Below are 17,089 nucleotides of genomic sequence, written 5' to 3' on the forward strand. Positions count from 1 at the left end.
AGTCCCATGCAGAGCGCTAGAAGCGGCTCTGCCCGGGACTTCATCTCTGGGGAAGCCCTTGACATCACTGTCCATATGTGGACAGTAAAGTCAGGAGCAGGGCAGTGTCCCAGGCAGAGTGCTAGTAGCGCTCTACACAGGACTATGGCTCTGGGATTGCCCCTGACATCACTATCCATATATGGACAGGGATGTCAGGGGCTTCCCCAGAGCCAGAATACCGTAGCAGAGCCTTTACTAGTGCTCTGCCCAGGACTCCGGCTCTGGGGTTGCCCCTGATATCACTAGCCTAGCTGTGATGATGTATAATTCTAGACATTAGCACAGTCCTAGACTATTACTTTCCCCTTGTTACCACTGTAGGCAAGCAGTTGTCTGAAAGTCACAATAACTTTGTAAATACATTATATTACTGAACTTGTACTGATCCTGAGTTACAGCTTGTATTATATTTCGGAGTTTTGTTCACAGTTATGCAGACTTTAGAGCTGTAATCTCCCATCATCCCTTGTTTGTTTGGTGTATGCACATAGTTTTCACTGCTGATTTGCATTCTGGGAAGTGCAGACTTTACACCAGGCACTGTACAGTATCTGATGTAGAAAAACGAACTGTCCCCTGCAGTATAGGAGCTCAGCTAAGCTATTAGTGATGTGTCTGTAGAAAACTTGTTTATTGTTTCCATAGCAACCAAAAGAATTGCAGCTCTGGAGTATAATACAGGCTGTAACTCACGATCGGTACAAGAAAAGTAATGCAATGTATGAATAAAGTTACTTAGCTTTTTATACAGATTAATTATAGATGTAAACGGTAAAATAGTGCTCAAAATAAGTAGATTAAGTAGACTTAAACAGTACAGTCCTCTTATCACTTAATAAACCCCTTACATGTTTGTTATAAAGCCCAATTCTCAGAATACCTGATAATTAAGGACCGCTTTGTTCTACCACATAGACATTGAGTCTTATTTATTAAAACTGCCTAACAGAAAATTTAGCCCTGTTGCCGATAGCAACTAATCAGAACTCACAGCTGCGTTGTGATTGGTTGGTATGGGCAACAGGGCTAGTTTTCCTCTTAGCCACTTGATTAATGAGGCCCAATAGCCCACACTTACTAAGATTGGAATAACGCAGCCAGTCTAAGTAATAGAGGTATTTGGAGTTATTTTCACCAAATTTATTAAAAGGCACATGGTGCATATTGCACTGTCTGACAGGCAGAAGAAAACATATGTATGTCTGCTGTGAGCAAATGTAGATTTGCTAAAAAATGTTCACCAATTTCAGGGTTTCTACTTAATAAATTTGGTTAAAACTATGTCCCCTTGGAGACCTCACCTACTTTCCTTGCCACTTACCAAAATTGGCACGATGAAAAAAGTTGAGTCTAATATTTGCGAACTGGCATCAACTGCACAATATTTCTGGGCCTACATTTTTTAAAATGGGCTATGTAGTATAATTTTCTTTAGGTTACATAACGTAAAAGGGACAGCCAGAAAACAGAAAAATATGGTCCTCTTCACGTCACGTTTGAGCCCTTCGTCAGGGTATTTGGCGGGTCGATTTCCTGACGTATACATTAACCTTCCCTTTTTTTCCTCTTATCTTAACATATCCTGAGATGTGTGGCGCGAGATGACCGGCTTTGTAAAAAAACATGATTTTGCGATACTTTGTCACAAGATGTCTGTGCTATATGTGTCTATGTGCGGCCGCCAAGTGGTTGTGTTGTGAATTGCAGCCGGTCAAGGGTTTTTCTAGCATGTCGCGATATTCAATTGATTTCATGAGAAAATTGAGTTCTTAACCAAATTATAGCAAATGCAAGGTGGATACATCTGTACCTCAGACATAAGACAGCAACCTGTGCCTATGGGACCCCATAGTAAAAAAGGTATGGTATGTTTTTTTTTACTGTATTAATTTTTGTAGAATAATGTAGTCTATTACATTATTCTATACAGAAAAAAAGGTATACCAGCCCTGGATATGCCAAAAGGACACACTTTTGGCATACCCTGGATGCATGGGATGCATACAGCGTATGCATCGGGAACTTTCCTGGCACATGCACAAAACGTAGTTCACAAACAGGATGTGAATAAAGCTTAATGTCAAGGAATCACTACTTGAGTGAAACCCTACAGAGTGAAAGTTTATGGAATTGTTATACAATCAATTTCCCAAAGGCAGCTGGAGACTGTCTGGATCAAGAGTACAAGTAAATCAGCTACCTCAAGTCTGTCACCTCTCTGGTCATCAGAGTCTAAGGCTACTCTATGGTCTTCACCAGAGTCCAACGCAAGGCAGGTTGGATTTAGCCGCATAGAACCCAGGTTGCTTTTACAGACTAAGGTGTTGAACAGGAGGTGCACTTGCAGGCCAGAGGCATAGGTTCTCCTGCACCAGGGGCAAAGATTCAGATTGGCACCCCCCTCCCCAACTGCTTTCACAACATTTCTTCCCCTTTGCTTCCTCTACCAATCAATGAGGTGTTACTTGTTCTCAATTTTTTTTTTATGTAACCATTTGTACATTTTACAAGCAATATAGTTATATAAGGGAGTTATCATTACAATAAATTAAAAGAAAATGAATTAAAAAGGCCACGCACAGCCCCCTCTAGATAGCACCACGCACAGTCACCCTGTAGATAGCGCCACGCACAGTCCCGCTGTAGATAGCACCACACACAGTCCCTCCTTGTAGATAGCACCACACACAGCACCCCTGTAGATGATGCGACACAGCCCCCCCTTGTAGACGATGCCACACAGCCCACCGTTGCAGACGGTGCCACACAGCCCCCCTTATAGATGGTGCCACACAGCCCTCCCTTGTAGATGGTGCCACACAGCCCTCCCTTGTAGATGGTGGCACACAGCCTCCCCTTGTAGCTTGTGCCACACAACCCTCCCTTGTAGATGGTGCCACATAGGCCCCTTGCAGATGGTGAAACACAGCCCCTCCCCCCTTGTAGAAAGAAAAAAATTACTTACCTAGCCTCATTCCCTGCCCTGAGATCATTGCGTAGGCCAGTGTGGACCAGTGACGTCATCACACCTGCCTGCGCTGGAACTCTGTCCATAGGCTGCAGGGTGATATGGCCTGTAGCTTAGTGATGGCAGAGCAGGGAGATGCCCCACCATAGTATTCAATTGTATCTGCGTCCTGAAGACGCAGATACAATTGAATGTGGCAGTCGCTAGCATCGGTGCTCCCCCCAGTGCTAATGATGCCACCGGGCATGAGGGTACCCGTGCCGATGGAACCCCTTTTGAGCAGCCGTATCAAAACAGCAGATTGCAGCTCATGGGTGCCCTGCAGCCGCCCAGGATACAGGGCGCCCAACAGGAGCGATAAGCTGTTTTGATATGTTAACTCTGTGGCGCCCCCCCCTTCCCTATATCGTAGTTGAGCTCCATCTGCCCCCCCCTAGCTACGCCCCTAGATAGACAGACAGAAAGACGGATAGATATGAGATAGAAAGAGAGAGAGAAAGACAGATAGATAGATAGATAGATAGATAGATAGATAGATAGATAGATAGATAGATAGATAGATAGATAGATAGATAGATAGATAGAAAAAAAAAGTTTGTGTTTTATTACTGTTCTCCTTCCCTGACAGCCTGACAGGAGAGGGAGAAGTTACAGGGGGGTCGGTCCCGAGTGGGGGGCTTCTAGGGGGCGTGTCGGTACCACGAGGGAGGGTGTCGGAGCCGCGTAGGGGGGCCGCAAGTGGGGCAGTGGTACCGCGAGGGGAAAGGGTTGCCGCGAGAATGGAAAACCCTTAGTGGATGGGTGCTAAGATGTAGAAATGGGGGGAGCGCTAACAAAACAGCTGATTGCAGCTCATGGGCGCCCTGTATACCGGAGCAGCAGTTCAGCAGTTTTGATGCAGCTGCTCTGTGGCGCCCCTTCCTCCCATTGTAGTTGCGCCCGGGGGGGAAGCATGCCCCGGCTGCCCCCCCCCCTAGCTACACCCCTGGGCAGGCATTACCAGAATGGAAAACCAGAAATCCAGAAGGGTGATCAACAAATGTATATAGGTTACTCCTGGCTCAATTGGCTACAATGAGTGTAACTCAATCTCGAGCAGGAAAAATAAATCAGGTGACATCCGAAAAACACCCTCTATCATAAAGTACAACACAGCAACGTTTTACCGCTCAGACGGCACTGGGTAGATGATCCAATATATAATCGGTATGGACAAACTCAGTAAATACGCAATAGACAATCCGCGATCCACACTGGTTTTAATCCATACTCACAAGATTACAAAGATAAAACATCAAAGGATCGATACAATCGATAAAAAGCATAGGCCAGATTGTTTGGCTTGCCGCCTAAGCTTTTTAACGATTGTATGGAACCATTGATGTTTTATCTTTGTAACCTTTTGAGTCTGCATTAAAACCAGTGTGTAGCAAAAGTTGCAGAAGGTGTTGCACTATATTTCTTTTCTTCAACACTTGAGATATAGGATTTTATCCTGCCAGGAGCCCGAATGTCGGGAGACCGCACGGAGCTCTGTGGAACTACAGGAACAAGAACAACTATTCATACTCATACTTGTTCGCAGATTGTCTATTGTGTATTGAATAAGTTTGTCCGTACCGAATGTATGTTGGATTATCTACCCAGTGCCGTTGGAGAGGTAAAACTTTGCTGGGGTGATCAACAAGCAGAGTTCACAACCAGGAGATACTAAAAGTCCAAATCGCAAAACAAAAATATATAAGGAGTTGCAGAGGTCAAAACCAGCCGTGAGCAGAATATCCAAATCAGTGAGCAGAGAGTAAATCCAAAGATAAAGCTGAAGTCCAGTTCAAAGAGTCCAAGTATTCAATGTAATTCAGGGTTTAACCAGGAGCTTGATCAGACACAAGTATTCATAAGAAAATTACAAGCAACCAACAAGAAACTGAACAGACTCAAATACTCCACCATTGGGCCTGATAGGTTGCAGACAGAGAAAACAGATTGGCTCTGCATTTCAAACCAGGGCCACCCAGAAGCTTTGCTAGTAGTCAGGACAACCTAAAAGTGACAGACGTTTCCTAACATTTAATATATGAAAAAAGTTTACTAAAAAATCTAAACCCGTTATTAAAAGCAATATTACTTTTATTAACAAATTATAAGAATTAGTTCACCCTCATGTTCCTGACTGCATTGAGTTTGTCAAAAATGTCTCATGTTTTATTTTATGAGAACCTTTATTTTTCTATTGTGTGCTTACCGCCAACTCTTTAAGGTTTTCATTTGCACAATGCAGTAAAACCTTCACATAAATGAAAATAACTTGGATATTTTTAAAGGGTTTAAAAATGACCTTCATAAAACAGATCGAGGGCTCCGGGGAGACAATTTTGTAAACAAGAATGATCTTTTATGGAGAAAAATGTCAGCTTTACATCTTCTATAATGTTTTAAATTCTCCAGAACCAAAACTTTGTAAATATCAGTAGTCCTCGTCAGCAAAATAAGTTTATATCTTCTCTCCTCAGAATACCAATGCGGAGCTCCGTGCTGATTTTATTGTCTTGCTTTTTTTTTTCCCTTTGAATGAAGAAGTCTTTATATGTTGACACCACCACATGCTTACATTTTCATTTTAGAAAGCGGAGCAGTATGGGGGAAGAATTTCTTTTCAAATACATCACAGGACTTGCTGCCTCTTGCTGAAATGTCCTTATTGAAACAGGAAAAATAGCAAAATTTGGGAAAAGGAATTTTCAGAGAAGAACATCCAAAAAGAAAATATAGATGTCAAGATATAGTTTGTTGATCGGTGTTATATAAGTTACTTTTCAAATTTATGGATAAAATACTAGAAAAAAAAGTCTTGGGGAAAAATAAAATATACATGCTGTATTATAATTGGCCACTTGAAAGCTTGTAAATCTTTATACAAAATAAAAACTTTAGCTGACCAATACATAAGAGGGGTTGGAGAGTTTGGTTTTACATAAAAAAAAAAAAATAGAAATATGTGCAGGTTGCCTCATGTGACTGGAGTTACCAGACTAAAAGGGGTTGTCCCACTAAAAAATAGTTATCACCTTCCCGCAGAACAGGTGATAAATGTATGATTGCTGCCGATCCGGCCACTGGGACCCCCAGCGCTCACAAGAATAAGGGTTCCATGTCCCCTGTTTGAAAAAAGCAGTGGTCACACGTGCACACTACCACTCCATTCATTCTTCATAGGTCTAGCGGAGATAGCAGAGAACTACTCAGATGTTTCCGCCAGGGAGATACAGAAAACAGTGCTCGGCTGTTTTTGTAACTGTCATAAAGTTGAATAGGGAGGCAGAATACATGCTTGACCATTGCAACATACAAATCAACCTCACTGGTTAGACCACCACCAATCTATCATTTATCGCCTATCCAGTGGAAAGGTTATAAATGTTATTTGCTGAAATTCCCTTTAATTATTTAAAGGGACTTAAATACCAAATCAAAGGCAAAGAAATGTCAAGTCAGTCCGGTTAATACACAGTAACAATCAGGGAGAATGCAAAAAGGGGTAACGGGGAATACTTACAAGCACTGAGCTAAAGAACCACCTAGCAAATAATAACTGGCATGGAGCCCAGAGTCAGGAGGGTTTATATAGAACCGATCTAATTGATTAATACCAGAGACTAGAGCAGCAGAGTAGAAACAGCTCCCAGAGTTAACCCTCGTCTAACTTTCTGTCTAGCTTCAAGAGCAGAAAACGTGACACAAAGGGGCTCAACCACAGAGATGCTCTTAAACTCCCTTTTAGCCTCATGCAGATGGATTGGCCCAGTGGTTGACCCTATTTGAAGCTGTATGGGGAGATTACTATGTTTCATTAAAAGCTTTTGACGGTAAGATGATCAAACATCTGAGAGTCTAATATTATGGGAAGTAACCAGGTTGGTGACGTGGTTATTGCCAGCTTGGAACTGCCTCGATTTGCTCCTACATAGAGTTGTAGCTAAGCTTTCGTTTACCCGGTGCAAAGATTCAGTTTGCCACACAAGCCCTTTACATAAATACCATGGCCAAGTCAGAGTGGCTTATTGGCACATCCCTGGCATCCCACACCCAGAACACATGCATTGCCAGCCAACCTAGCTAGACCCCTGCTGATACGTGTCAACTTACATTGGGTTGAAGACCATAACTTACCTCTCCTGATACAATGTCTATCTATTGCTTATAAATATTTTCTTTTAGATATTTAAAACAATGTGTAAAAAATTCATCTTTTTCTTTTTCCAGAAATTACCTACAGTTGGGTTTTTAATGAATATCCATCTTTTGTGGCTGAAGACAGCCGGCGCTTCATCTCCCAGGAGACAGGAAACCTCTACATCTCCAAAGCACAGGCATCAGATGTGGGCAGCTACATATGTCATGTGAAAAATGTCCTCACCAACACACGAGTTATGAGCCCACCGACGCCGCTAACATTACGCAATGATGGTGAGTCCTCAATCCCTCTAAGATGTTATAGACTATACATTTGTTTGAATGAGCCACTGTGCCAGGATGAACAATGAAGTGGCTGGAGTACATCCATTCTGCTGATGGGGGTCGAAATCCCACCGATAAAACATTGATTGACTATCCTAAGAATAGACCATCAATGTTCTAGTCCCAGAAAACAACCTTTAAAAAATACCTGCAACTCAGGGTAATATAACTTTAACCTATAACTTTTTTTGTGTATAAATCCGTTTAACATTTGAATATGTGATTTCTTGTAATAAATCTTATTTATCAAAAACTGACATATTCGTTACCCACCAGTAGGATTAGTTATTTCTCTTAAGGCTTTCTGTAAATAATCTCCTTGGGCTCTGTTCACAACTGCGTCAAAGTTTCCGATAGGAGTCTCTGTCGCAGATTCCATCCAAAATGCGCGTTATTTTTTTCTGTTAAAATGAGTTAAACCATGACATAAACCTGAAGTAACCCATTAAAGTCAACAGCTCCATTAGTGTCCGTCATTCCGTTTTTCTGTTCCTATGAACATAGTCTTAGTCACCCAAAAAAAATAATCAGCTAGTGTAAAACCGCTAATAGAAGATTGAGAGGAGCTGGTGAAGACATTCTGAGATAAGGGAGGAGTAATAGAGGATAACATCTGATTGGCTCAATGCATACAAGCACAGCTCTGACATCAGACCAGGAAGAGCCCGCCCACTCAGCAGGCATGGAGGATAATTTTTTTTTTAAAAACTACCAGAAGCAAGAAAAACATGAAAAATCTGCAGGTTACACACAACATTTCTTGCTGTACTATGTCTAAAACACATCTTTAGCTGCCGAAAGAGGGATTATGATTTATTTTCCTGTAATAATAGGTTTGCATTATATCAGGGGAGGGAAGTCTGGCAGCGGGTTATTCCCCTTTTATCGTTGAAAACACAGGCACACTCGCGTGTATAGGGAAGTTGGGAGGAATAGCTGTCGGCCTATGGCTATTATTGTAATTGTATACATGGAACATAGAAAAGTTTTGATTTTGATTTACTTTTTAATTTTTATACATGAATGTTTATAGCGCCTGTGTACAGTTTATATCGGTTTGCTCGTTAATATGTTGAGTAACGGTCATCTTATTTTATCATTCTATTTTATGTTTGATTTGTTCTTGAATAAAATGACCTTTAATTGACCTTCAATGACTAAATGCTATAATGGGCTACTCCATGTTCATATATTTTGATTCATGGGACAGGGTAGTGAGGCAGATTTATGAGACCCCACCAGTCATGCTATAGCCCCCTCCCTTATATTTTCATCTATGAAAATACAGAATGATATTAAATCTTTATGTCACTTTCTGAGCGATTCTATGAATTCAGCTGTTATCAATCTTTAACTTTCCTATACATCTCAAAGGAAAACTTATCTTCATGATACCAAGCAAATTAAATAAAAACATCAAAAAAAATCTGTGAATAGTTTTTCACAAAAATGAATATCTCGTTTGTAGAATGTCCTTGACTATCATTTATTCTGTGCAATTCAATTTCACCTCAAGCGAGCTTATAAAAACAATTTAATATTCTATCTATAAAAAAAGATTAGAAGCTCCCTTTTGTAATAAAACATTACTATATTAACTTTCTTCAGTCTTATTGGTAATTTATATAAAGCCATTTTTATTTGGAACCCAATGAAAAATAACAAAATATTAACTTTTATCAACTGGATCTGTTTCATTTCCATTGCAGAATACGTAGCATTGTGGTTGACAAGCGAGTGCATACCATAGAGGCAGACCATGCAGCTACTATGCTCGGAGGGAGGGGGCCCAGTCCTGGTTGGTCCCTTCCCGTTTACTGCTGGGTGGTAAGAGCCTCCGTTGAACTCTCTTCAGGGGGTAAGGTAGTAGTGGCCCAAGGTTCATGGAATGGGAATGGAGGGGCGTGGCACCATAATGGGGGGCCCATTTTGATCTTTCCTATGTATGCCAATGTTGTTTGGCACTGTGCCTTGCAGATTATGAGTGGTGGAGGATGAGCAGAGCTTGTTTAAGATGTTTTATATATTTTTAAAGATAGATGGCATATCCCTAGGAGATGAATTTTCCCCACCAATCCTAAATGGGTTTGAGCTACCAGAGTCGTGCACAAGGACAAGACTAGGGTTATAACCAATCAATGTATATCAAATATACAGAGTAATAGTCCAGCATGTTTAATACAGTATATTTATTTAATCATGGGATAATAAAAACGGACAATAAACTGTCTCAATTAAAATATTAAAAGACATTAAAACCAAACTGTGGTGGTGGTCAAAATATCCAAACGTACCTGGTCACAAATATGTAGTATACAAGAAAATTGTATTTCTATCTATGCTAATAAATAAGTAATTATAACTGGTACAAATGCACAATATACCTAGCTGAAATATGTACGTGTCATACCTGTGGGGTAGGTGGACCCACTAGGCCGCTCCGCCATAGCGAAGTAGCAGCTGGCCATATGACAGCCAATAACAGTGTCTGGGGTAAGAGTACCTGGGAAGATTATCTGGCAGATACTCGGAGTACCAGACACGTGGTGTAGCAGACACTTGGCATGGATGATGCTGGACGTGGCAGATGAGACAAACACGACTCCAACAATAGACTTTGGCTCAGGAACAAACACAACAGCAGGATACAGGAGACGGGAAGCAGGATACGGGAACACTGGGAGCAGGATACAACTAAGGGACCATTTGCTTAGACTCACATGGGAATACAACAACAATGCTCATGCAAGGGGTGTAAGGGCAAAGCCCTTTTTATAGTCCAGGATGATCTGGGGATTGGTTAGGGAACTTTTTACGGGTTCGCTCGCTGGCCCTTTTAGGCCGGGGACGAGCGAGCGCACCCTCGGAGAGGCTGCAGGGCAGTACGACCGTGTGTGCTGGCGTCTCCGTCGTCGGCATGAGCTCAGAGGTCTGCGTGGCCGCTGGGGTCTGACGGAATAGCCATTTACGTATATCTTTTAGCTAGGTATATTGTGCCTTTGTACCAGTTATAATTGATTATTTGTTAGCATGGATACTAAGAACATTTTCTTGTATACTACATATTTGTGACCGGGTATATTTGGATATCTTGACCACCACCTCAGTTTGGTTTTAATGTCTTTTAATATTTTAATTAAGACAGTTTGTTGTCCGTTTTTGTTATCTCTTGATTAAATAAACATATTGTATTAAACATGCTGGAATATTCTTCTGTATATATGGTATACATTGATTGGTTATCTTCTTGTTATTGGTATACCATATAACATACTTTAAATAGGACTTGCTTTGGTCTTTTTTTTGGTTAAACAAGAGTAGGGTTATGTCTTGCAAACTTGCAAAGTGCTGTTGCATTCTTCCAAACACCGCAGCCCATTCTTTACGTGATCAGTAGGGTCAATATTGTCGGATCCCGCTGATCCTACATTGATGGTATATCCTCGGAATTTGCCATCAATCTTTTGAAGAACAGAGGTCCTTTAAACTTGGTGAACCATTTTTTTCCAGATTCAAAAGTTAAACAATAATAAAACTGCAGAGAAAGCTATAGCAGTGGACACATTATTAAGAAACTTAGCAAGAGGATTGTATACAGAGTAGAAGATGGCTTTCAATTCATAGTGACCAGACGATTTAAAAGGGGTTGTCCCATGAAGGGCATATAAATATCATAGAAGGGGGTGGGTCAACCACTGGGGACCCTATCCTCTCTTAGTCAAAGCGGAGAGTTGCTAAGAGTCGCTCTAGAGGACCTGTCCTGTTCATTGATTACATAGTTGGTCATTCATTTGAATTTCTGGCATCTAATGTTACATATCCCTTGTGTATGGCCGGAACATGATTCCATGTTTCTAGGAGCCGGACCAACAGCGATCAGCTGATCGCAGGGTCAGTTGTCTTTATGAAGCAACCCCCCTAACTATAACTATGTAATTTGATTCTAAGCAAACAACCTGCATGCTCATGCACAATGTCTTCTTTTCAACCATGGTTCTCCAATCATTGCTCAGTCCGCATAGTATATGGGTAAGTTCACACGTAGTGTAAATACTGTGGATTTTCCACAACGGATTTCATTGCGGAAAATCCGCAGCATAATACAGTAGCAGCAGAGTGGATGAGATTTGAACAAATCTCATCCACACGCTGCGTAAATGATATGTGCAAAAAAACGCTCAGAAATTGACCTGCGGTGCGTTTTTTTTAATCCGCAGCATGTCCATTGTATTTGCGGAAACGCTGCTTTATTGTTGCGCGTTGCCCCCATTGAATTCAATGTGGAGGTAAAACCCGCAACAAATAGCAGATGTTGCAATTTTTGTCTTGGAAAAGCTGCGATTCCGCCGCAAAAATTTCAACTAAAAAAAAACTACCTCCTGGGATGACGTTTCATCCCATGTGATCGCTGCAGCCAGGAGGCCGGGCTGCAGGACAGAAGTGGGATTCGTCGCCATGGCTATGTAAGTATGAAATGGTTTTTTTTTTATACGAAAAGCTGCACCAGAATTTGGGGCGGTTTATCAGGCAGAATGCTTTGCGGCACCCAGGGCGGATACGCTGTTTACTTTTATGCAGCTTATCTGCCCTGTGTGAACATAGACCCTTAAAAAGTAACTCTGGCACCCCTACAAAACAAATATTTTAGTTTAAACATAATGACTACTCGTTTTTCTGTGCTCTAAACTCTGTATGGTTTAAAGTAAAAGCTATCTTTATATATGGTGTCCTTACTGCAGGATTATAACCTGTAACACACCTATGATCCGAAGGGCACGGGCAGTAAAGCTTTACAACTCAAGTATTAACTGAAAAAAGAAGAATTATTAGAAGCCATAAATGTAGCTAAACTATAGTAAAACATGATATGCATCTCTCTGTGGCTTTCAAAATGGGCAAATGTACACGTATGACTCGAACCTCCGATAAACAAGGGTGCAATGAGAAGACTTTTATGGTCCTACTAACCGTAGGAATGACCAGTACAATTCATTTTTAGCAGGCTCTTTCACCATGGGGTCAATAAATAGCCATTGAGAACAGGAGTGGTTTTCTTCCTATTCATTCCATTTAACCCTTGTATATGTACACCACATGAGGAGCTACAGAGGCCACAGTAATATCCAATATATTTCCTATGTCTATAATGTCACCTCACATGAAAAAAAATTCTTATGTAATGCAAAAACATTAAAAATGAAAGCCGCACAAAAATTATTAATTGAAGTTTACCTACTGTATCGTTATATACATTTCTTTCATAGATTAGCAATACATGTTACTCCCTTATGTAACTTTGTAATATATCTTATTCAGGGATAACGGCAACTTCTTCACCTTCCAACAGCCTGTTGTTCCCTTTTCCTTGCCTGCAGTATCACTACAAATATTCAAAACTTTCTTACGCAACCAAAAAAATCTGTCTATAGACAGGAAGGAGGGGGAGGAAGTAGATGCTCCTGCAGTATTTCTCCTTCAGTATCTGTGTGAGGCTCATACTGTGAGAGGGGAAGGGGAGGAGGTGAGTTGAGACATCTGATTTGTCAGTTCACCAGGCACAGCTCTTGCATCACGCCAGGAGTAGCCGGCCCACTCAATAACATGTAACAAGTAAATGTCCAAAAATTCGCACACAGGAGGCATTAGACCCAAAATATGCAAATTACACACAACATTTCTGCCTACACTACATCTTATACACATCTTCCCCTGTGTAAGGAGGGATTGTAATTAATATTTTTTGTAATGCTAGAGAAGATATTCTTTAATAATTTACCATACTGAGCCTGTAGCAATATGGACAGTACATTCGACAAACACTTTTTTGCAAAGTTGTACATAAAGTATATCTACCTGACAACATATGTCACACTTTTTGTCATTACAAGGGCAGTGTAGGAGTGTAGGGTGCGGTTATAATTACCTGTGGAAAAAACTGGGAAAAGTTGCTGTTTTAACACAAATTCTAACAACTCTTGAACCCTTCACCAGGGTACTGATGACCAACTGGTGATCAAGGGCATCCATTTGTGGCCCACAAGTATCTGTAGTGTGGCCTAGAGGCCATGGTGAAGGCATTCACATAGATATGAAGGATATTGATAAGACAAAAGTGCTCTACTTAAACAAAAAAACTGTTCAGCTCCCGGACTGCCAAATGTAAATATTCATCGACAGAGAACGGTCTAGTTAGTTATGTTAACATATATTTACGTTGGTAAGTTAGTCCTCTTTACATCAAGTTTTGGCCTTCCGTCAGAGGTATACGCCGGGAGGACTTTGGCGGTCAGAGGTATACTCCGGGAGGACTCCCGGCGTATACCTTCGACGGAAGACTTCTTTGTATCCCACTGTATGTCATACAGTGGAATACGTCACCCTGGGACTCTGGCCCTGAATAGTGAAATATATGGATAGTGATGTCAGTAGTGACATATGGATAGTGTTGTCAGGAGCTTCCCCAGTCCGGAGTCCCTGGGCAGAGCAATTCCTGTTGCTATGTTTGTGGACTCTGGCCCTGGGTAAACTCCGAAAACTCCTTCTCCATATATGGATATTGAGATGAGGAGTTTCCACAGGGCAAGGGTCCCCGGGAAGAAGTGCCAAGAATCGCTCTTCCCGGCGACTCCGACCTGGAGAAACTCCTGATGTTGCTGTTGTCAGGTGCTTCCACAGTGCCTGAGTCCCGGGGCAGAGCGGCATTGCAGGAAGATCCTGCGACATAACTGTTCATATATGGACAATTATTTCTCTTCAGTTTCCCGACATATACATTTAATGTATACCCTTGACAGATGCTGAGCAGTGGCATCTGTCACCTATAGGCTCCCATGTTAAAAAAAAACGTGTACCGCACGGTATACATTTTTTTTGCGGAATCTTATTATGATGAAATGGCATAGTCTACTACACTATTTCATCCTTAAAAAAAAGTTATTTTGACCTTCGTCGGAGTAATGGAGCCCTACGGACAAGTTTTTGGTGTACAGATATTAAATTTTTTAACACGTTAAATACACAGTAGCAAAATCTTTTTTTTAAATGGTTTTTCAAGTCAAGGTAAGGATTGCTACGACTGTACACTGGGAGCTTTCCCGACATACACGATAAACGTAGTTCATAAGCGTAATATGAAGAGGACCTTAATGGTATCAACCAGATTGGGCTGTCGAAGTGAGGGGAAATTGTATTCAGTTTCCCATTAGGAAAGCAGCAGAACACAGTACTTACCATGTGAAAACCGATGCTTCCGCTCTCCGGCCATTGTTGTGGTGACTAGTGACATCATAAATAATGACATGGCATAGTTAAGGAAGAAAGGGGCTAAAAGTTTTTCAAACTTCTTGCAATGGTTGCCTGCCACCTTAATTCTCATAGAAGAACATTGAGGTTGTATGGTGTGACGACAGGCACATCAATTTCATGTTGCCTTGTAGCCCCATCCCGAATGTTGGTCTAGAAGGGTTCATTCAGTTTTTAAGAATATAAACAATTGAAGTTTTCTTTAATAGGTAACATTATAGTTGGGTATTATTCACAACATATGGTAAGGGCAGGTCTGCAACACAACAAGATGATTTGTTTCCAAAGCTTAATTAGCACAGAGTTCCTAACCACCTACGTACATGTTCTTTTCGACATGTACTGCTGCTGGCAAATACGAAAAACAAGTTTGTTTTTTTTTGTTAATTACTGGGTCCTGTAGCCATGTCACTGGCATCTCTATCAGCAAGATCCTGCTTTCATTGCTTAAGGCCTTTTTACACCGGCAACGCTCGTTCCCAATAATTGCCTTGAGTAAACATGGCAAACGCTCGTTCATCGGCTGATTGCATAGGTTTAAATGCTGAAACTATTATCGTCGTTGGCAACACAGCGACATTCTGCCGATGTGATGCAAATATATGGGGACGAGCGATCGTAGTAACGAGTGCTCGTCCCCATACATAGCTCCTTGTGAAAGGGGCAAACTAGTGGCAATCAATGAGCTGTCTCGTTGATCGGTGCTCGTTTACACGACCCATGTTGGGCCGTGTAATATCACCTTTACTGATGTGTGAAGAAATGAGAGACTGCGAGAAAAGACAAGGAGGCAGTATTAACTATACCTATATCATTTACAGGGAGATGAAGAGAGGTAATAACAGAGGTGGACAGTAACTTGAAGCTACCGGGCCCCAATGTAACTGTTACACGGCCCCTTAAATATCAGGCATCATTTCTAGTATTAGGCCTTATGCACACGACCGTATTTATGCGGCCGCTATTTATCCGCAATTTTGCAGATAAATTGCAGACCCATTCTTTTCTATGGCCCCATGCATATGACCGTGATTTAAACGGATCGGTGCGAGGGCCGCAAATTCAGGACAAGTCCGGATTTGCCAATACTGGTGAATTGTTGTGGATTTGTGAGTCGAAATGACAAACTGATGCACAACAAGGGCTTTTTGAGGTCCAAGGGACTGCAACGGATCCGTGGTTTTGCAGACCACAAAACCAATACGATCGTGTGCATGAGGCCTTTGTCTTTTCATACGGGGAAAGATCTTTGGGCCCTCTCAGGGTCCAGAGCCCGGATGCGACCAAAAACTCTCTGTACCTATATTATATACATGGAGAAACATAAAGAGACAGGGAGGCAGTACTAGCTGAATCTATGTCATATACAGGGAGATACAGGGAGGCAGTACTATCATAACTGTCATAATTACAGTGAGATACAGGGTGGTAGTACTACCTTACATTGAGAGACAGGGAAGCAGTACTATCTGTATTTTAGTTATTTACAGGGAGACAGCACTATCTGTGCCTGTATCATTTACATGGAGAGAGGGAGGCAGTACTATCTGTACTTGCATAATTTACAGTGAGATACACAGTTAATACTGTTTGCCCAGATGCGACCACAAGCTCTGCACTACCTGTAGTACTATCTGTACCTATATTATTTTTGTGGAAAGAAATGGAGAGATAGGAAAGCAGTACTATCTGAACATGCATCATTTACAGGGAGGCAGTACTATCTGTACCTATGTCATTTACATTGAGAGACAGGGAGGCAGTACTATCTGTATTTGAGTTATTTACAGGGAGATACAGGGAGACAGTACTAACTATGCCTATATAATTTACATGGAGAGACAGGTGGGCAGTACTATCTGTATTTAAGTTATTGACAGGAAGATACAGGAAGACAGTACTATCTATGCCTATATCATTTACATGGAGAGACAGGTGGGCAGTACTATCTGTACTTGCATAATTTACAGTGAGATACATGGAGGTAATACTGTTTGTACTATAATTCATACTATCCGTGCCTACGTAATTTACAGGGAGAGATAGAGAAATACACCTAACACATTCTGTGGCTCTTCCAACCTACAGCTGTGAATTAAAAATCCGGATTTACAGAAACAGAGATAGCAGTGACTATCTAGTGCCCTGTTATTTCACCCATATGTGCAGAATACAGATGTAGCAGAGCTGAATTATATATAACTGTTAAAGCAGCTCACATTTATACAATCTCCTCTTTACATCCATGACCATAATAAA

At 41.3% G+C, this 17,089-nt stretch overlaps 1 protein-coding gene across 3 annotated transcripts in view; it reads left to right on the forward strand.

Annotated features, from left to right (window-relative positions):
- The window catches only part of CNTN5 (contactin 5), a 1,298,632-nt gene that overhangs the window by 959,995 nt on the left and 321,548 nt on the right, over positions 1 to 17,089 (forward strand). For all 3 annotated transcript variants that reach the window (XM_075851517.1, XM_075851516.1, XM_075851518.1), the window contains one exon: positions 7,274 to 7,477. In XM_075851517.1, the coding sequence (XP_075707632.1) occupies positions 7,274 to 7,477 (204 nt within the window). The remainder of the gene's footprint in view (positions 1 to 7,273; positions 7,478 to 17,089) is intronic.

The sequence above is a fragment of the Rhinoderma darwinii genome, chromosome 2 (assembly GCF_050947455.1).
Source record: "Rhinoderma darwinii isolate aRhiDar2 chromosome 2, aRhiDar2.hap1, whole genome shotgun sequence".
NCBI lineage: Eukaryota > Metazoa > Chordata > Amphibia > Anura > Rhinodermatidae > Rhinoderma > Rhinoderma darwinii.